This window comes from Caretta caretta, chromosome 3, assembly GCF_965140235.1.
Source record: "Caretta caretta isolate rCarCar2 chromosome 3, rCarCar1.hap1, whole genome shotgun sequence".
NCBI lineage: Eukaryota > Metazoa > Chordata > Testudines > Cheloniidae > Caretta > Caretta caretta.
In genome coordinates this window covers 10,758,648-10,779,968 of record NC_134208.1, presented here as the reverse complement: position 1 = coordinate 10,779,968, position 21,321 = coordinate 10,758,648, and the positions used below count along the sequence as shown (strand labels likewise).

The window sequence follows — 21,321 nt, the reverse complement described above, 5'->3', positions numbered from 1 at the left end:
GGACCGCCGCCCGGTTCTAAATGCCGCCCCAAGCACCTGCTTGGAAAGCTGGCGCCTGGAGCCGGCCCTGCTGATGGCGTACGCTGGAGGCAGAAAGAAAACGGCCTGGTTTCCAGATGCCAGGTGGGGCTCACAGCAGTCGCAGCTGGGGAATCTCTTGCTGTGGAAACTCAGCAAATTGGAGCAGCAAGCGTTCAGAAAAAGTAAGGATGGAAGGCCCTTTGCCAGGGTACCGTTGCACTCCGTACGCTGCCTCAAGGGCTGGCTTTGCTTCAAGAGGTGGCTACTCAGCCTGGGATTTGTGAGGAGGGAGAGACACCTGGCGGGAATACAGAGGAATAGCCTCTTTGGCACTGTATGTATATATATGTCTCTTCTTCCTATATGTTCCATTCTACGCATCCGATGCAGTGGGCTGTAGCCCATGAAAGCTTATGCTCAAATACATTTGTGAGTCTCTAAGGTGCCACAAGTCCTCCTGTTCTTTTTGCAGATACAGACTAATACGGCTGCTACTCTGAAACCTGTGTTTGAATGTCTGTCTGCTTTAGAATACTCCTGGGCCAGCTTAATACCGGTCATTTACATCATCTCCACAGTCTGTGTGCTTCTTTCATACCACAGCTCTTTACAAACCAAGGTGTCTGCTAACAAGAATTGCGCCACTTGCCAGCTACTGCTACAATGCAGCTACCTCTGGGGTGGAACATGACAGCCATTTAACAGCATACAACACGCCCACATCACAATGTAGGGCCACAGTTTAGAAAAGCACTTAAGTATTTGCTTAAAGTTAAGCATGCACATATATGCTTTGCTGAATAGGGATGCTAACTTGAATTAGGTGGCAGGAGAGAAAGTAAAGAAAATTGAAACTTCAGGGGAATATTTAAGATGGCAGAATGTACCAACCCATCTGAAATTTGGCCTGGACACAAAATAACAAAATATCCTGGGACGTTCAGTTACAATAAGTGGTCAAGATCTTGGTTTATTAAACATTTGAATCAAGACAGAGGGAAGGGCGCCCTCTACTGGATCGTCAGCACAGATGACTGCATCACCCCTAGAGTGGGCCTGGGTGAAAGTTTTTGGATGAAACCTTTTTCTCCAAACCTCCAGGTTCATGTTGACCGAAACATTTTGAGAACGTGTGTCAAATTCCCAAACAAACAAAAAATTTCAAACAAGTCAAAAGGTTTTGTTTCGACGTTTTCAAAACAAAACATTTGGGCTGTTTGACTGGAAATGACTTTTTGTTTCAAAATGCACTTCAATTTTTTTAAAAGGCAAAAACACTTGAATACGAAACAAAACATTTCATTCGACATCCTCCCCCCCCACAACCATTCCCCCCCCCACCCCCCTGACTTTTTTGGTCTCCAAAAAATTCAAAATTTTTTGGTTTCATATCAGACCAAAACTAGTAATAATAATGACAGTGTTGCATTAGTTTGCACTGAACAAGTGCATACACCCAAACCAGGAGAATTGGAACAGTAACTTGCCCTCAACCTTTCCAGCTCTTAGAAGGAGGTTTTTGTGTCTTTAGTTGCAGAGCTATTGGAATCTCCTTAGCATATTCTGAATTCCTGATGAGATGAGCTCATCACTGCCCTCCCAACAGTGGTGCTTGGGGCTGCTTTATTTATCAGAGAATCATAGAATCATAGAATATCAGGGTTCGAAGGGACCTCAGGAGGTCATTTATTTATTTGCAGGGCCTTTCTGTTTGCAAAATCACCTTGCCATGTGGAATCATCTGCCTAATTGTGAATCCAGGGTGAACACGTCCATACCAAGCCTAGGTGGCCATATTAGGGGATCTGGTGATCCTTTCTGACCTTAAAGTCTATGATCTGGAAATCATTAAGCAGATAATATGCAAAGCAGACAGAGCCCAAAGGATCACAGAGGGTAAGCCCACTCTTGAAGAGAAAGAATAAAATGTTAATTCTTAGCTTCATTATTCCTTTCTCAGTATTGTTCAGGGCCCTACCTATGATCTTATATGACCCTCATCACCATGGAATGGGCAACAGGGGATGGATCACTTGAGGATTACCTGTTCTGTTCATTCCCTCTGAAGCACCTGGCTCTGGCCACTGTTGGAAGACTATGTGGGCCTTTGGTTTGACCCAGTATGGCCATTCATATGTTCTTATGTTCATATTATCCCAGTACATCACAGTCATTCATGAATTAGTATCATCCCCATTTTGTAGATGGGGAACTAAGGCACAGTGTAGCTAAAGTGACTTGCCCAGGGTCGCACAGGAAGCTTGTGTCTGAACCAGGAGCTGACCCCATGTCTGCTGAGTCCCAGTCTAATGCTTTATGCACTAAACCCTCCTTCCTACCCACATCATGGCTTCCCTGGGCCTGCCTTTGAGACTGTAAGCTCTTCAGGGCAGGGAACATCTCATGAGGGGTCAGATTTGACCCTAGGCACCAGCAGAAGTCCCATGCACCTCATATGAAAACGGGACCTTTCCTTTCAAAGATGGCAGAGCTGGTCAAAAAATGCTGCAAATAATTTACAACTTTTTAAAGTTTTTAATGAAAAAAGAGTCAAAGTTTTGAATGTTTGAAAAATGTCAACCCGTTCGACAACAGGATGTGAGTGTAGGGCCTGGGCCAGCCGACACTTAGACACATGATCTTTGATTTTTTTGGTTTGGCTTCAAAACCAAAAATCAGTGATTTCCCCAGTCCTTATCCCCAGCACCCATCCTGCACACATTCCTCACAGCACCCCTGGATGGGAGGAACGTAAATCAGTCCCATTACTCTGACAGTTGCAGAAACTAAGGATAAGTGTGATGGTCAAATATGAAACTGCAGAACTACTGACTGTGGTATGCAACCCATTGCTTAAGTCAGCCTCTGCACCAGATGATTGGAGGGTAGCTAATGTGACACCCATATTTTTTAAAAAGGTTCTAAAGGTGATCCTAGCAACGACAGGCAGACAAACTTAACTTCAGGACCAGGCAAACTGGTTGAAACTATACTAAAGAACAAATTAATCAGGCACATAGATGAATGCAATTTGTTGAGGAAGAATCATAGAATCATAGAATCATAGAATATCAGGGTTGGAAGGGACCTCAGGAGGTCATCTAGTCCAACCCCCTGCTCAAAAGCAGGACCCATACCCAATTAAATCATCCCACCCAGGGCTTTGTCAAGCCTGACCTTAAAAACCTCTAAGGAAGGAGATTCCACCACCTCCCTAGGCAACGCATTCCAGTGTTTCACCACCCTCCTAGTGAAAAAGTTTTTCCTAATATCCAACCTAAACCTCCCCCACTGCAACTTGAGACCATTACTCCTTGTCCTGTCCTCTTCCACCACTGAGAATAGTCTAGAACCATCCTCTCTGGAACTACTTCTCAGGTAGTTGAAAGCAGCTATCAAATCCCCCCTCATTCTTCTCTTCTGCAGACTAAACAATCCCAGTTCCCTCAGCCTCTCCTCATAACTCATGTGTTCCAGACCCCTAATCATTTTTGTTGCCCTTCGCTAGACTCTCTCCAATTTATCCACATCCTTCTTGTAGTGTGGGGCCCAAAACTGGACACAGTACTCCAGATGAGGCCTCACCAATGTCGAATAGAGGGGGACAATCACGTCCCTCGATCTGCTCGCTATGCCCCTACTTATACATCCCAAAATGCCATTGGCCTTCTTGGCAACAAGGGCACACTGCTGGCTCATATCCAGCTTCTCGTCCACTGTCACCCCTAGGTCCTTTTCCACAGAACTGCTGCCTAGCCATTCGGTCCCTAGTCTGTAGCTGTGCATTGGGTTCTTCCGTCCTAAGTGCAGGACCCTGCACTTATCCTTATTGAACCTCATCAGATTTCTTTTGGCCCAATCCTCCAATTTGTCTAGGTCCCTCTGTATCCTATCCCTGCCCTCCAGCGTATCTACCGCTCCTCCCAGTTTAGTATCATCCGCAAATTTGCTGAGAGTGCAATCCACACCATCCTCCAGATCATTTATGAAGATATTGAACAAAACCGGCCCCAGGACCGACCCCTGGGGCACTCCATTTGACACCGGCTGCCAACTAGACATGGAGCCATTGATCACTACCCGTTGAGCCCAACAATCTAGCCAACTTTCTACCCACCTTATAGTGCATTCATCCAGCCCATACTTCCTTAACTTGCTGACAAGAATACTGTGGGAGACCGTGTCAAAAGCTTTGCTAAAGTCAAGATACAATACATCCACTGCTTTCCCTTCATCCACAGAACCAGTAATCTCATCATAGAAGGCGATTAGATTAGTCAGGCATGACCTTCCCTTGGTGAATCCATGCTGAGTCAACACGGCTTTTGTGAAGGGAAATCATGCCTCGCCGATCTACTAGAATTCTCTGAGGGGGGTCAACAAGCATGTGGACAAGGAAGATCCAGTCAATATTGTATTCTTGAACTTTCAGAAAGCCTTTGACATGGTCCCTCACCAAAGACTCTTATGCAAACTAAGTCATGGGTTAAGAGGGAAGGTCCTGTCATGGGTCAGTAAGTGGTTAAAAGACAGGAAACAACGGGTAGGAATACGCAGTCAGTTTTCTCAATGGAGAGAGATAAATATTGGGGTCCCCCAAGGATATGTTCTGGAACCTGTACTATGCAAGGAGTACTAGTGGCACCTTAGAGACTAACCAATTTATTTGAGCATAAGCTTTCGTGAGCTACAGCTCACTTCACTAAGTCTCTAAGGTGCCACAAATACTCATTTTCTTTTTGAGAATACAGACTAACACGGCTGCTACTCTGAAACCTGTACCATTCAAGATATTCATAAATTATCTGCAAAGGGTGTAACCAGAGATGTGGAAAATGTCCTGATGATAAAATATTACTCAAGATAGGTAAGTCCAAAGCTGACTGTGAAGACTTACAAAGAGATCTCACAAAACTGGGTGACCAGACAACAAAATGGCAAATGAAATTCAATGTTGATAAGTACAAAGTAATGCACATTTGAAAACATAATCCCAACTATATACACAAAAGGATTGGGTCTAAATTAGCTGTTACCATTCAAGAAAGAAATCTTGGAGTCATCATGGATAGTTCTCTGAAAATATCATAGAATCATAAAATATCAGGGTTGGAAGGAAGCTCAGGAGGTCATCTAGTCCAACCCCCTGCTCAAAGCAGGACCAATCCCCAACTAAATCATCCCAGACAGGGCTTTGTCAAGCTTGACCTTAAAAACCTCTAAGGAAGGAGATTCTACCACCTCCCTAGGTAACCCATTCCAGTGCTTCACCACCCTCCTAGTGAAAAAGTTTTTCCTAATATCCAACCTAAACCTCCCCCACTGCAACTTGAGACCATTACTCCTCATTCTGTCATCTGCTACCACTGAGAACAGTCTAGATTCATCCTCTTTGGAACCCCCTTTCAGGTAGTTGAAAGCAGCTATCAAATCCCGCCTCATTCTTCTCTTCTGCAGACTAAATAATCCCAGTTCCCTCAGCCTCTCCTCATAAGTCGTGTGCTCCAGCCCCCTAATCATTTTGTTGCCCTCGGCTGGACTCTTTCCAATTTTTCCACATCCTTCTTGTAGTGTGGGGCCCAAAACTGGACACAGTACTCCAGATGAGGCCTCACCAATGTCGAATAGAGGGGAACGATCACCTCCCTTGATCTGCTGGCAATGCCCCTACTTATACATCCCAAAATGCCATTGGATTTCTTGGCAACAAGGGCACACTGTTGACTCATATCCAGCTTCTCATCCACTGTAACCCCTAGGTCCTTTTCTGCAGAACTGCTGCCTAGCCATTCGGTCCCCAGTCTGTAGCAGTGCATGGGATTCTTCCATCCTAAGTGCAGGACTCTGCACTTGTCCTTGTTGACGCTCATCAGATTTCTTTTGGCTCAATCCTCTAATTTGTCTAGGTCCCTCTGTATCCTATCCCTACCCTCCAGCGTACCTACCTCTCCTCCCAGTTTAGTGTCATCTGCAAACTTGCTGAGGGTGCAATCCACACCATCTTCCAGATCATTAATGAAGATATTGAACATCCACTCAGTGTGCAGCAGTAGTCAAAAAAGCGAACAGACTGTTAGGAACCATTAGGAAAGGGTTATAGAAAATAGGACAGAAAATATAATGCCTCTATATAAATCCATAGTACGCCCACACCTTGAATACTGTGTGCAGTTCCGATTTCCCCTTCTCAAAAAAAGGTACAGTAGAATTGGAAAAAGTACAGAGAAGGAAAACAAAAATGATGAGGGGTATGGAACAGCTTCCAGATGAGGAGAGATTAAAAAGAATGGGACCGTTCATTTTAGGAAAGAAACAACTAAGGGGGGATACGATAGAGGTCTATAAAATCATGACGGGTGTGGAGAAAGTGAATAAGGAAGTGTTTTTTATCCCTCACATAACACAAGAACCAGGGCTCACCCAATGAAATTAATAGGCAGCAGGTTAAAAACAAACAGAAGGCAGTACTTCTTCACACAACACACAGTCAACCTGTAAAACTCATTGCTAGGGAATGCTGTGAAGGCCAAAAGTGTAAGTGGGTTTAAAAAAAAATTAGATAAGTTCCTGGAGGAGAGGCCCATCAATGGCTATTAGCCAAGATGATCAGGGATGCAACACCATTCTCTGGGTGTCCCTGAACCTCTGACTGCCAGAAGCTGGGAGTGGATGACAGGGGATGGATCACTCGATAATTACCCTGTTCTGTTCATTCCCTCGGCAGCACCTGGCACTGGCCACTGTTGATGACAGGATCCTGGGTTAGCTGGACCATTGGTCTGAGCAAGTATGGCCATTCTTACATTCTTGTGTCACATGATTATCATGATGCCAAATGAGAGTTTAATAATGAAGGCAGAAGAGTGCTCGGATAACAAAGTTCTTTATTTGCTGGCCGGCAATAGGCACTGCATGGACTGGCAGCCCTGGACATTAAAGACCCCGGCCAAACCAGTGCAGCACTGACAGAGACAGGGCCAGCTTCCTCTTTGAGGCCCTGCCAACCCCCTGACAGGAAGAACCCAGCTCCAGGGGCAGGGAGTACATCAGTCTCCAGGGCCCAGTCAGCCTTTGGCTTCTCTTATCCTACAAGTGAGCCCACTGGCCCCTACTATGACTCCAATCACTGCGATGCGGATACAGGCTCCCTGGGCTGGGACTCCCTTGCACGGGGTGAATGAGTTCTGCCAACTTCTGATTAAGCTTCTCTTTGCCTCCCCATAGGCTTGCAGAGTCCCACCCCAGCCCCCCAGAAGCCTCCAAAATGAATAATTTCCTAGTACAATCCGGAGCTGATCCGCATACACCAAACAAGGGGGGGGGGAAGTCCTGTATTAGATGTCCAAGGGGTACCCAAGCAAAGTGGCTGAAGAAGGCTCAGTGGAGGATCTCCCACAGCTAGCACTCCATGCCGTCGCCTGTCTCTTCCAACGCTGTCCCACGGGCGTTGGCGGGGCTCTGGGCTACAGCAGAGGCTCTGGCTCATACTGCTTTTCCGTCGCCGTGTAAAAATCCTCAAGGATGGACTGCAGGTACTCAAAGGTGGGCCTGTCCTCTGGCTTGCTCCTCCAGCACCTGACTATGATGCCGTAGAGTTCTGTGGGGCAACCGTCCGGGCATGGCATGCGATAGCCCCGCTCCAGGTTCCGAATGACCTCGGGGTTGGTCATGCCTAGAACAAAACACACCCCCAAACCTGAGTGTGAGTTCACCACAGATGGGTGTCTAGGTGCCAGGAGAGGAAAGCACCGCTTTAAAGCTGCAGAGCGTCATGGCAGCTGCTGAGGCCAGGCTAGAGCTCACCGGCTACTTGTTATTATTGACATGACAGTAGCTCCTAGATCAGGACTACATTGCATTAGGCACAGGAGCTGCCTCAATAATCTCACAGGCAGGGTACATCTACACTGCAATCAAGGGGAGTGACTGTCGCTCATCAATACATACCCAAGCTAGCTTCAGTCTCGCTAGCTCAGGTCCAGCGATGCCATGGCAGTGTGGGCTTAATGGTGGGCTGGCCACCTGAGTAATTACCCAGGGTCCCAGGTGGGTGTGTACCGCCCAGGCTGCTGCAACTTCACTGCACCAGTATCTGAGCTAGCTGGATTAAATCTCGCTTGAGTCCAGCATCTCTGTCCAGCGTCCTCCTCCAGGACTTACCCTAGCCTGTGTGCCAGGCTGAGGCCCCAAAGGGAGGTCTGTCTATAAAACCTCCAATAAGGACCTCCCCTTAACAGAGGGATGGAGTCAAAAGAACCCTAGGATCTACAAAATAATCAAACCAGGAAGGGGAGGGTGGTTAAAGGGTCAAAATAAGGGCCCCAGAGGGGGATGCTGAGCAGAGAACCCTGGACAGAGCCCACTGCTCCAAGGAGGCAGAGGAAGCTACCCAGAGGAACTCTGCATGGATGCATGAAAGAGCAAGGAATGGTCACAGAGAACCCCACCCAGCTTCCTGCTCTTGGAGCAATGCCAGACAGAGAGCCTGACAGAATGCCATCCTCTCCAGCTGCACAACAAACCCAGCATGGGCGGTAGCTCGGCAGCTTTCCCCCTCCATTCCCAGCACTTACCTTCCATCACCATCCCTTGGAGCCAGAGAGCCATCTGGGTTCCTGGACCAGTCCCAGCCCTTAGCTTCCCTACAGAGTTTGCCAGCAGGGACACACCTAGGCTAAGCTGGCTGGTTTTGTGCCATAGATTGCTGCCCAGTGGGAACTGGATTGCAACCACCAAACACGTTCCACCTAGGCTACCAAACAGCCTACACATTGCAATGACTTCGTGGTCCTGATTCAGCAAAGCACTCAAGTACTGAGCAGTTCCATCCACTTAAATTTAAGCACCTGCTTAAGTGCTTTGCTGACTCGGGGCCTCGGCAGGAGTCAAGCAAGTAACCTGCTACGAAGGTAAAAGACTCCATATCCCATGGCTGATCCACTGAGCAATAGTCCTCGTAGCTTTTGGAGCAGCAGTTTCAGTGGGAATCATGATGCACTCCAGAGTAAACAGGAGGGAAGTCTGTATTCCCAAGGGACCATACCTGGATAAGGGGTCCTGCCGTAGGTTATAATTTCTGTTAGAAGAATCCCAAATGACCAGACGTCAGATTTGATTGTGAAAATCCCAAAGTTAATTGCCTCTGGCGCTGTCCATTTAATGGGGAATTTGGCACCTGTCAGGAAGAAATAAATTTTAAAAAGGACATTAATGTGTAGCGTCTTCCTGGATTCATGCTTTGCACAGGCTGCTCAAGAGTGTTGGTCTCCTAAAGGTCTTATCTGGATGTTGGGTACTGCCAATTGCACGCTGGGGCTTATACAGTCTTTGTTTAAAGTACAACAGAATCAAGATGATGTATCATAGGATGGACCAGTTCCTGTCTTTTTCCTTCATTATAAGGCATCCTTGCCTGTGTAGTTTCATTTTGCTCTCTCTGGTTCTACTTTACAAAACAATGAATGATCTATAACCTTAAAAAGCAGGTGCAAGTTAAGATGAAAAGGTCATCAAATGCATCATAAATCACATGTAGCATGCAAACCACACATACATGATATGAACGTTACAGAGAATGAGCAATGGCCAACAGAAGAAAAGAACATCTTGTAATTACGCTAATAAAGTGACAGGTTTCAGAGTAACAGCCGTGTTAGTCTGTATTCGCAAAAAGAAAAGGAGGACTTGTGGCACCTTAGAGACTAACCAATTTATTTGAGCATAAGCTTTCGTGAGCTACAATTTATGCTCAGATAAATTGGTTAGTCTCTAAGGTGCCACAAGTACTCCTTTTCTTTTTACTAATAAAGTGAAAAGTTAAAAGGATCAAAGGCTTAGAAGACCATTTTTGGTATTATCCATGGATTTAATAGATATTGGCTTTCAAAATACTTGCCATAAGTATCACTTCCTACAATAATATTTTAGAGATAGAACCCAGGATTTTCAGGACCAAAGCACAGGCTGCAACCATTTGTGCTAAAGGAATGTTATAAACTGACAGCATTTGTAGGTTTTTACCTTCTATATGGCCTAACCATTAGTGGAGGGCACGGTGCATTCAGACAGCGATTAATATCTTTGTAATGATCTCCCGACCATGAGTAATCAGTGGGGCAACAATCCATAGGCAGCACATAATGGAGGCTTAGCCTCCCCAAACCTCTTGCCACCGGGGGCGTGGCGGAGGACAGTGGCGGATTTGGACCCCCTGAAAAATCTCCCCCCGCTACAGCCCTGGGGCTGGAGGAGCTCTTGCTTGGGCTGCGGTGGGGGCACAAAGCTTTTCCGGTCTCAGGGCCACAGCAGAGGGGGGAGCAAGCGGGGGGCGCGGCCTCAGGGGGAAGAGGCGGAGTGGGGCTGGAAGGAGGCTGTGGGCAGAATGGGGGCGGGGCCACGAGGGAAGCGACAGAATGGGGGCGGTGCTCCAGGCCTGGAGCTCCAGTCAGGGCAGAGAACTCCGCTGCAGTCCCAACCGAGGCTGAGAGCTCGATCCTGGCTGGGCCTGAGCTCTCAGCCCCCCCTGCCTTGGCCAGGGCCATGGGGTGGGGGGGCTGAGAGCAGTGAGTGGGTGTGTGGCCTCAGCCAGAAGAGGCAGGGCAGGGGACTAGCCTCCCCAAGGAGAAGCTTCACTCACCGCCCATGCTAGAATCCAAGACCTTTAGCACAAAAACACAAGCCTCTGCCACTTCAAGTAAAGCAGTAACTCCCTTAGAGGCCAGCGGTAGTAGGATTTTATCTTTTATGCAGATCAGCCACTAGAGAGGGACACAGTATTTAGCCAGTGTGCTACAGAGGGTGTAGAGAAATGTAAATATACACCTCTACCCAGATATAACACGACCCGATATAACACAAATTCGGATATAACATGGTAAAGCAGTGCTCCAGGGGGGTGGGGCTGCACGCTCCAGTGGATCAAAGCAAGTTCGATATAACGCGGTTTCACCTATAACGTGGTAAGATTTTTTGGCTCCCGAGGACAGTGTTATATCGGGGTAGAGGTGTATGTAAATTTTAAAAATATATCTGAAAATCTGTCCCACCTTTATTTACCTGGAAAAACCTGAGTTCAGGGTTCTGTGTCTCTCCTAGCATCAGATCAGCATAAGCCCACAATTCAGGTTTTATTAAGGACAAAACAACCCAATATAAACTAAATATTTTAATGATTTTGATGAAAACAGCATTTTTATTTAAATCCCTCCCTGAAATCCTGCAAACCCAAACACAATGGGCACAGTATCAAAAATCAAACCCAACACAAAACATTTCAGTTGAAGTGAAACATTTTGCGGCGGGGGGATTTTGAAATGTTCGTGTTTCATTGAGAATCAAAAGACAGGTGTATTTTGAAATATCAAAATCCTTCACCAAATGGAATCATCATGCTCCAGCCAGCTCTATGGGAGACCAAATGAAACTTAAAAAATGTCTGTTTTGTTTCCCGTATACTATATAAAGCCTCGTAGCAAGTTGAATGAATCTCTCTCATAACCAACATCTCGGTAGCTGAAGAATACTATAGCTGAGTAAACTGTATTTTGCTGTGTGCCAGTCGGGTGTGGATAGACAGATGAGTGAATTGAACCGCCAAGCTCAATGCCCCTTTGGTGCCCACATTCTATTAGTCCCACATATTACCATAGCAGAGACCCAAACTGGGAGCTTTGTTCAGGGCACTAGCTCTATCAGTTGATTCAAAATGCAGCTTCATATGAGCTGAACCAGCTAGAAGTTGCTCTTTGCATAGCTTTTTATAAAGAGACACTCCCTCACTCACAAGAGCCACTAACAGAACCACTGCGTTACTCAGATATGTCTCCAAACTTGTGGGGATGGGAGTTAAAAATCCAAATTTTGTCAATTGTCCTTGGCTTTTACACCTGGCCACACCAAAACCCTGAGTCAGAATGGAGGCGTTTTTGAAATCTGGATCCACACCAAATTTTGCAGTTCAAGCCCATTTCTTACTGTTTCATTGTATATTCATCATTGCGGTATGCAGATATAGGCAAAGTGTTCATTTCCCTACAAAGACCCCAGTTCAGGGTCCAGCATCAGGGAGGTTGAGTTTATCCAGTAGCAGAGCCAGAGATCTTAGCATGAATCCATAGGATGTCCCTGTATCTATGGTATTCTACTCCATAAGAACATAAAAACGGCCATACTGGGTCAGACCGAAGGTCCATCTAGCCCAGTATCCCGTCTGCCGACAGTGGCCAATGCCAGGTGCCCCAGAGGGAATGAACAGAACAGGTAATCATCAAGTGATCCAGTCCCTGTCACCCATTCCCAGCTTCTGGCAAACAGAGGCAAGGGACACCATCCCTGCCCATCCTGGCTAATAGCCATTGATGGACCTATTCTCCATGAATTTATCTAGTTCTTTTTTGAACCCTGTTACAGTCTCCAACATTAAATTCCCTCTGTTTGGATGTGGAATTGTGTGAAGGAGAAATGCAAGCTGCAAATGTAACTTCTTCAGCTAGGTTCTTCCCTACAGCACCATGAGTGGAACCTACCTTCTTGAGCCAGGTACTCATTTTCTATTATCCTGGCCAGGCCAAAATCAGCAACTTTACAGCAGAGCGTCTCTGAGACGAGGATGTTGGCTGCTCTCAGGTCTCTGTGGATAGAGTTCATTCTCTCGATGTATGCCATTCCTTCTGCAACCTAGGAGAGCAGAGATGGACACAGCATTTACCACAAGAATATTCAAATAAGTCTCCTGGTTACTAGACATTAAAGATGGAAAAGACCTTGTCCGTCCCCTCCCTGACACAAGACTGTACTATTATTCCATGTATTATGGTAGCAGCTACCGGCTCCAACTGAGAGAAGCGTCAGACTGCTCTCAGTGCTGTATGTACACATAGTAAGAGACAATCCCTGCCTCAAAGAGTTTAGACAAGACAAAGTGTGGCAGAAAGGAAGGGTTGTTCTTGCCATTTTACAGATGGGGAAATGAGGCACAGAGAGATGAAGAGACTCGGCCACAGGACATCTGTGGGAGAAGCAGAAACTAAGCCCAGATCTTCCGATTCCAAGGCTCAGACACAAGACCATCTCTGATCCCCTACATCTTGGAGTTTAGTTGAAAATATTGCAGATTAAATAAAAAAAATGCTTCCCGTTTTTCAGTCACAGCCACAGTATTTTAAATTTAAGATGATCAACAGTAAATGATCATTAATAATCTTATCCATTCACCTCTTCTGTACCGTACTTGTATTTTGTTTGCTCGTGCCTGACACTGTGGATGACTCAGGAGGCAATGAAGATCCTGCATGAGCAGCCAAGCAGTATAGATAAGCATAAAACCCATAACTCACTGAAAGACCAATGGAAGCTGTATCCTAGAGCATTAATATGAGGGGAATGTGTTAGCATTCTGAGCCAAGCCCCAGACCCTGCTCAAGTCCCTCGTAGAAACACTCCCTGAACTGAGCTAACTTGTATATAATTTGCTTATTATTGTTTTTGTTCCCTTGCTTCTGACACCTGGTCTCTGTAGATGCCTTAGAGCAAGGGACCAGTGTTTGGGAAGCATCTAACACACGATAAGCTCTCCTGTAAATAAGAGAGATTTAGCAAGTTTTAGGGTTTGGGGCCTTTGCGGAAGCAGGGAGCTTTGAAGGGGATTTGAAAAGTGACAGGTTCAAATTTAGCCCAGACACTAATCAGGACCATAGATGGATGAGTATAAGCCCTGGCAAGAAGGCCGAGCACCAGTTTGGGTTTTCACACGCCCTGAGGCTAGGGCATTACAATTTTCCACCCACTAAGATTCTCATCAGCTTCTTGCTTACATGTGGTTTTAAACAGGATACTAACATGTACTTTCCAAATATGTATTTCACCCTCTATCAACACCCTTCAAGCTCGAGTGCTGCTTGCCTCAGTGGAAAATGGAAGAATTGATGTCACTTCCTGTCCTGATGTTAATGAGATAGCACTAGACCGATGGTTTCCTTTCAGCATGTGTGTGCATCCGAGTGTGTGTGTGTGAGACTGACCACAGGATGAATTCGGTACACCCAACCACTTTCTAATTTTAACTACAGCTGATGCTATTGGCTGCAAATTGCATCTGAAGGGTCAAGTTACCTTGGGACACGATGTATTCAAAACACCACGAGTAAATATGTTGTGAAAAAGCATGACTGGCTTTACATCAGCCCCCATCCAGAAACAGCTAGTGATTAACTGAAGCCCAGCATCTGGGGTTCGCGCAGCTCAGGATCTGCACCAGGCCTGCAATGGCTCAGGCGTGTGCAGCGTGAAGGGATGCAAAAAATTCCCGTGCAGCTCCTGCACTGGCTTGGCTCGCTGAAGCCTCCTTTAGGTGCATGTGATAGATTTGCTGTCTTCAGGCTGCATGATCCCAACATTCTGTGGCCTGTGCTGAAATCCTCTGGCCTGTGCTATGCAAGAGGCAAGACTAGATGATCATAATGGTCCATTCTGGGCTTAAAATCTACCAGCTTCTGCTATGCTGGGTACACACACAGCAAGTCCAGCCATTGGAATGCGTTTTGTCAGCCCTTATGCCTGGCAGGGGACATTCTCCACTTTATACATGGGCCATAGGAGGGACCAGACTGTAGGAACTTCAATGGGGATTTATGAGGCTAACAGCGCAAGCCTCCTACTTCCCTCTATTTGGAGATTACACCAAAGATTCAGTAGTTTGAGATTCCTCTGCTTAACAGAGAACAGGGCCTGTGACTAGAAACAGACCGAGTTGCCCACTCGGGTGGGATTTTCACAGAAGCATCCCTAAGCATTCCTTCAGCAGCATCCCTAAGTGCTTTAGAGACACACGCTTGTGTAATGGCAAGTATCAGTGCCATGCCTTTGGGCAGCAAGGAAAGAGTTAAGAGCTAGGTTGAATGCCACCTCTGCAAAGGGCCAAGAACACTGGGAGCACTTGGAGCCCAGAGCACTGGGGTTCTGAGGGCAGCTGGACAGATGCTCCTCCTGCAGGAAAGGGCCCCTGACTCCCATGCTAAGTGGCTGGGCCAGGAGTAGGAGGATGATCAGCCTAAATATGCTGATTTGCAGGCAATTTGTTTGTTTCTTTAGAGGGGACTGGCTAGAACAAGCCACTCTCATATTCCTTTGGGCTGGGCTACTGAGAGCTCCAACGTTCTGTTGTTAAACTAAGAATCCCTTCACTAGAGGGCAGTTTTAGATGACGGGGCCTCTTGCTGCTTGCAAGGGGAGGGACAAAAGATTCCTTCTTCGAATTCCAAGTCAAGGTTTGGCGAGAGTCTTGAAAGGGAAGGAATTTGCTTAGGGAAGGATCTAGCCGTAGATTTTTTCTTTTTTGAAAAAGTTGGAACGTTTCGACCTTTTCTAAATGAACCATTTCAACTTTTTGTTTTGAAACAACACTTCCTTTCAAAAGTTAGCTAGCTTTAGTTGCAAAAAACAAAGAAAACAAACAAACCAAAGGGTAAAAAACATCCAGAAAAGAAACAAAATAGAATGAATCCCCCTCCCCCGCTCCATCCCAAATTTCTGGTCAAACAAAACATTTTGTTCAACCGGAAATAATTTTTTTTTCATTTGTTTGTTTCAGTAAGAAAAACCAAAAATGCTTGGGTTTGGGTCTACCAGCAACAATTCCCCCTTCCCTGCCTCCCAATATTTTGATTCGGTGGCCAAATTGAAAAAAAATCATTTATTTGCTCAGCTCTGCTCCTGATATGGAATTTTTCTCTCTCTTCCCTACAAACTCATTGGGCCAAATTCCCTGGTGTAACCCCCAACTGAAGTGAGTGGAGTTACCTGAGGGATAAATTTGGTCGGTTGTGTTTCTCTTCAGGAATTTAAAACTAACCACTGATTATTTCCTTCAAGTTATAAAAAATAGAAACAACTTCTAATGACTGAGTCTGCAGCTGCTCCCCTTAAGCTATTACGGATATCAAAGGTAGGGCAGCAGACCAGATTTTATCACTAGTGAAGAGGAAAAGAACTGTTACACCATTCACGGGAGGTATAAAAATAGCTAATAGGGCTGCTTCTTAACGATATTTCAGTATTTTTGCTTCTGGGTAAATGAAAAGCAGATGCTTCTGCCATGTCAGATAGCACCTCCTCAGAAATACACATTTCCAGGTATTTTATTCATTTAAAAACAAATATGAATTGTGGCTGGATTCTGCAGTACCTTGGAAAAGAGACTTGTTAAATACAGCATAACTGAAAATGACTGTCAAGTTAGCTCATCACCACCAAAGAGAGGAATGGTGGCCATGTGGCTAAGGAATTGCATTGGGCGCCAAGAGCACTGGGTTCTAATCTCAGCTCTGACCTTGGATAGCGCCTCAGTCCGGCTTTCTAAAATACTCAATGCCAGTCTAGCTCTTCTCCTGTGGAAATCAATGACAAAGCTCATATTGATTCCACCAGGAGCAGCGTTGCGGGCTTCTGAAAATCCCCAGCTTTATGGGTAAATGTGGGCAAGACCCTGCAGCTGAGTTTCTCCACCTGTATAATCTGATGAAGTGAGCTGTAGCTCATGGAAGCTTATGCTCAAATAAATTTGTTAGTCTCTAAGATGCCACAAGTACTCCTTTTCTTTTTGCGAATACAGACTAACACGGCTGCTACTCTGAAACCTATTAACGTGCTTATATACCTCCAAAGAAGTTGTGAAGCTACACTGGTTAATGTTTGCAAAAAAACATCTCCAGATCCTCAGATGGAGGACACAGTGGTCATATTACAACAATAAGCGCTGCCTAACGTTAGGCATCTCAGTGCATATTAATCCCCCTAATTTATGTTGCCTTATCTTCAGAGGGGCTGAGCATCCATTACTCCCAATCAAGTCAACCAGAACTGGAGGTGCTCAGCACCTCTGAAAACCAGATTCTCTTCTTGCCTGTGTCCCTACACATGGTAGATCACTGTTGCTCCAGAGCAGGACCATCTCTTACGAAGGCCGTCTGGAGAAAAGAGAAAAGACTTTTCTGCTCACGAAGCCAGGAAAGACTGCCTTCCGTATTACACAGAGTGCTAGGAAAAGGACCCCCATGTGAGGTGTCAGATGATGCTGATGATGGGCTGACATTCCCATCGGTACTGCAGGTGAAGGGAGGAACCCCTGGCTATTACATCTGGAAGTTCACAGAGTCATAGATTCTAAGGCCAGAAGGGAACATTTTGATCATCCAGTCTGACATCCTGCGTAGCACGGACCATAGAACTTTCCTGAATTAATTCCTGCTTCAAGTCCAATAACTGTTACAAGGCTTTTAGAAAATATTCAGTCTTGATTTAAAAATTACCAGTCATGGAGAATCTACCCCCCAGCCCTTGGTAAGTTGCTCCAGTGGGCAATTACCCTCAAAAATGTTAAAAAATGCACATTATTTCTAGTCTGAATTTATCTAACCTCAACTTCCAGCCATTGGTTACTGTTATACCTTTATCTGATAGATTGAAGAGCTCTCTATTATCAAATTTCAGTTCCCAGTATAAATATCTATAGATGGTGATCAAGTCACCCCTGAACCTTCTCTTGGATAAGCTAAATAGATTGAACTCTTTGAGTCCACCACTATAAGGAATATTTTCCAATCTTTTAATCATGTTCATGGCTCTTCTCTGAACCCTCTCCAATAATATGTATCCCCTTTGCATCTGCAAACATGTAATCTTGGATAACATTGCACCATCTTTCAAACATTCATTCTGGTGTCTCTGACTACAGACCTGGGCTGACATGTCAATGAGTTTCGGGAGATTTAGTTGGCATCCATCCTCTGTCTTCAAGAAATCCAACAAGCACCCTGTAAAAGAGGAGACACACAGTGCTCTCTGGATGATATGATTTGAGTGAAAGTTGCACATTAGGTCCACTTCTTTCTCTTGCCAGTGTTATCCAACCTGTCTACAGCTTTTTTACTTCTGGGAAGATCTCGGGAACTTCACTGCCTCTATCAAGTGCACCAGAGTCAGAGTGAAAACACCCACTTCGCTTCATATTTTGTACAGAGCTCTTTGCAAAGCCCATAGGATTCTTTACGCCACCCACTGATCAGCTGTTTGGTGGCAGGCAGGAAGCACTGGGGGTGGAGGGAGGGTGGGGTGTGCTCAGGGGAGGGAAGAGGTGGGGCCTTAGGGAGGGGGCGGAGCTTCAGGGCGGAGCAGGGCTGGAGCACCCACCCAGAAAAATGAAAGTCAGCACCTGGGGCATTGTCCCCTACATTACCTGTTGCAGGCATAGGATTTTCACAAATCCTAAGCACTGGCCTAACCTTTGAAACTCAGCCAAAAATGTCTAATGAATAAAGCCCGGGGAGGCTCTTTACCGTTGGCCATGTACTCTGTCACAATGTAGATTGGCTGTTTGGTGACTACTGCATGCAGCCGGACCAGTTTGTCATGCTGGAGCATCTTCATCAAGTTTGCCTCAGCCAGGAAGGCATCGGGAGGCATGGAGCCCTCCTTTAGGGTCTTCACAGCCACCTTCACACTGTTCTTATAATAGCCTGCAGCAAAAGAGAAAGGATGGTCCAATGGTTAAGGTGCTAGCCCGGGACATGGGAGAAACAGGTTCAGTTCCTTTCTCTGCTGCAGCTTTCCTGTGTGAGGAGCAAGTCAATGGAAGTTTGGAGCCTCACTACCTCTGAAGCTCTGTGGCGCAGTTCCCCACTTGTACAATGGGATAATAGGCCTTCCCTATCTCACAGGAGTGTTATGAGAGTAAATACATTAAAGATTACAAGATGCTCAGTTACTTCATAGACTTTAAGGTCAGAACAGACCATCATGATCATCTAGTCTGACTTCCTGCACATTGCAGGCCACAGAACCTCACTCCTGTAATAGAACCTGTAACCTCTGGCTGAGTCACTGAAGTCCTCAAATCATGGTTTAAAGACTTCAAGTTACAGAGAATCCACAATTTATACTAGTTTAAACCTGCAAGCGACCCATGCTCCATGCTGCAGACATGGTGCAGAGGAAGGAGAAAACCCCCCAGGGTCTCAGCCAATCTGACCTGGGAGAAAATTCTTTCCCAATCAGTAAAACCCTGAGCATGTGGGCAAGACCCACCAGGCAGATTCTACCTGGGAAAGAATTCTCTGTAGTTACTTGGAGTCCTCCACATCTAGTGTCCCATCTTCAGTGATGGGGGTGGGGGTCATCTACCTTAGATAGAAAACTAACAGCAAGAAGCCCTACTGTGTAGAGGTTCCAGGAAGGGGTGGTGGAGAGTAGAGGCAGCTGGGTACACACTAGGAACTGGGGAAACAGACCACAGCGCACTGGTGGGGGGTGCTGGAGTGGTGGAGACGATGGCCCATATAAGCACTCTTTTCAGCCAGTCTGTAAGAGGAATTCATGCCTCTGGGGAGTAGGTAACCTTGGAAGGAGTTTGGAGGCTATTCCAGAGGGTGGTATCCTCAGAATGGAAGAGGCAGGGGATCCCAGGCAATGTTTCTGTGTCTCTCTTTTCCATGCTGGGGATGGGGGGCGGGGGGAAGGAGCCCTTGTGGGTTCTGCTCTGGAGGAGCTGAGCAGTAAAGCGTTGGGTGGTGTGAGGTTATTGAATTCCTGGCAAGAGGAACAAGAAGTGGTAAAGCTGAGGGCAGATGGCAATCAGGTGCCTGACAGCACACAGGGCCCTGAAGGCTGTTCCACGGCTGAGAATGGATGGAAGGGATGTCACCACCATCTGGATAAACATGGCTTATTACAGAATCATGAGTGTTCCACGGGAAGGAGACAGACCAGGGCCTCCAGTCCACTCCCCTTCCCCTGGCAATGTGGGATCATCCCCTATGGCAGCAGTTCTCCACCAGGTGTCAGGTTTCAAGGGGGCTGCCAAGCAGGGCCATCATTAGACTCGCTAGGGCCCTGGGCAGAAAGCCAAAGTCCCATTACGTGGTGCTGAAGCCTGGGACCCTGAGCCCGCCACCCAGGGCTGAAGCCGAAGCCTGAGCAATGTAGCTTCGTGGGGGCCCCTGTGGAGTGGAGTCCTGGGCAATTGCCCTGCTTGCTACCCCCTAACACTGGCCATGGCTTTTATATGCAGAAAACCAGTTGTTGTGGCACAGGTGGGCTGAGGAGTTTTTAGAGCATGTTGGGATGGCTCAGAAAGAAAATGATTACCATAGAATATCAAGGGTTGGAAGGGACACCTCAGGAGGTCATCTAGTCCAACCCCCTGCTCAAAGGGGAACCAGTCCCCAATTTTTGCCCCAGATCCCTAAATGGCCCCCTCAAGAATCAAACTCACAATGCTGGGTTTAGCAGGCCCATGCTCAAACCACTGAACTATCCCTCTGCCCCTGCCCTGTGACAAATTCTCAGGACCTTTCTGTGGTCTGCTTTTAAGCCACTTGAATAATGTGGCTCCCACCACTCCCCATGAGACGGCTCCCCAACATAACAGACCCCCACTGCTAGGAAATGTTCTCCTCATATACGGCCTTCATTTCCTTTGCCATGTCATCCCATTTCTCAGCTATCTTGCTATGCCCCTCACCGTGGTATCTGAATCCGTAATTAAAGGAGCTGGGACTTTGCACATGCAGTCAAGTCTTCTGCACAGTGCTGGCCAAAATTGCAATCCCTGCACTCTCCTGGGAGCAATCAACCACAAAGGGGTGAAAGAGGAGGAGGAGTTAAGCTCCAGCTGCTCCCCACACTGACCAGTAATGTGTAGGACCACAAGCTGCATCCTCTGAAGGGGGATCATGGCCCCTGTGTCTTAGGTAGGTATAGTGTCCCTCAAAGCACACAGCCTCTTGCTACTCACCCCCTGCCCTGCAAGCAGGGCTGTAACAGATGGCAATTTCCTGCAATATCTGGAATGAACTTTACTGAATTAGGTTTAATCTTATTGAATCAGGTTTCCTACCTTTGGAGTCCATTGTATTAAACATGCAATTGTTTGTGTGTTTTTGTAGGACTGTAATATAAATGTTAGGAACTTCAAAGAACTGTTTGGGACAGTATGTGTTAAGTGGGATTCCTAGAAGGTACTTGGGAAGCCCTTTGAAGCTACACCTTGGGGAGAAAAATGACCTGCTCCTGGAAATTCCAGATCAAAGACCCCCAAACTGTATCAAGGGCAGACTAAACTTTTCAGGAGGGTGCTAGTTCTAGGCTGAGGCTATTAGGAACCTGTTTTCTGGGTGGTTTGAAGGATTCTCCTGCCAGAACCCATGTTGGAGACAGCTGGGACAGAGCAGAGGGATCTCTGGTAAGCTTATTAGCATACACGTAGGTTCTTTTATTGTTTTAATGTGTTTTCTCTGTAATGGTTTTAAG

At 46.4% G+C, this 21,321-nt stretch overlaps 1 protein-coding gene across 4 annotated transcripts in view; it reads right to left on the bottom strand.

Annotated features, from left to right (window-relative positions):
* Positions 1-6,885: 6,885 nt before the first annotated feature.
* Positions 6,886-21,321, bottom strand: part of BLK (BLK proto-oncogene, Src family tyrosine kinase) — a 92,164-nt gene continuing 77,728 nt past the window's right edge. For all 4 annotated transcript variants that reach the window (XM_075126339.1, XM_075126338.1, XM_048845784.2 and 1 more), the window contains exons 9-13: positions 18,351-18,530; positions 17,752-17,828; positions 12,546-12,696; positions 9,065-9,196; positions 6,886-7,693 (exon numbers count right to left, since the gene is read on the bottom strand). In XM_075126339.1, coding sequence (XP_074982440.1) covers positions 7,485-7,693; positions 9,065-9,196; positions 12,546-12,696; positions 17,752-17,828; positions 18,351-18,530 — 749 coding nt within the window. In that variant the 3' untranslated portion in view covers positions 6,886-7,484. The remainder of the gene's footprint in view (positions 7,694-9,064; positions 9,197-12,545; positions 12,697-17,751; positions 17,829-18,350; positions 18,531-21,321) is intronic.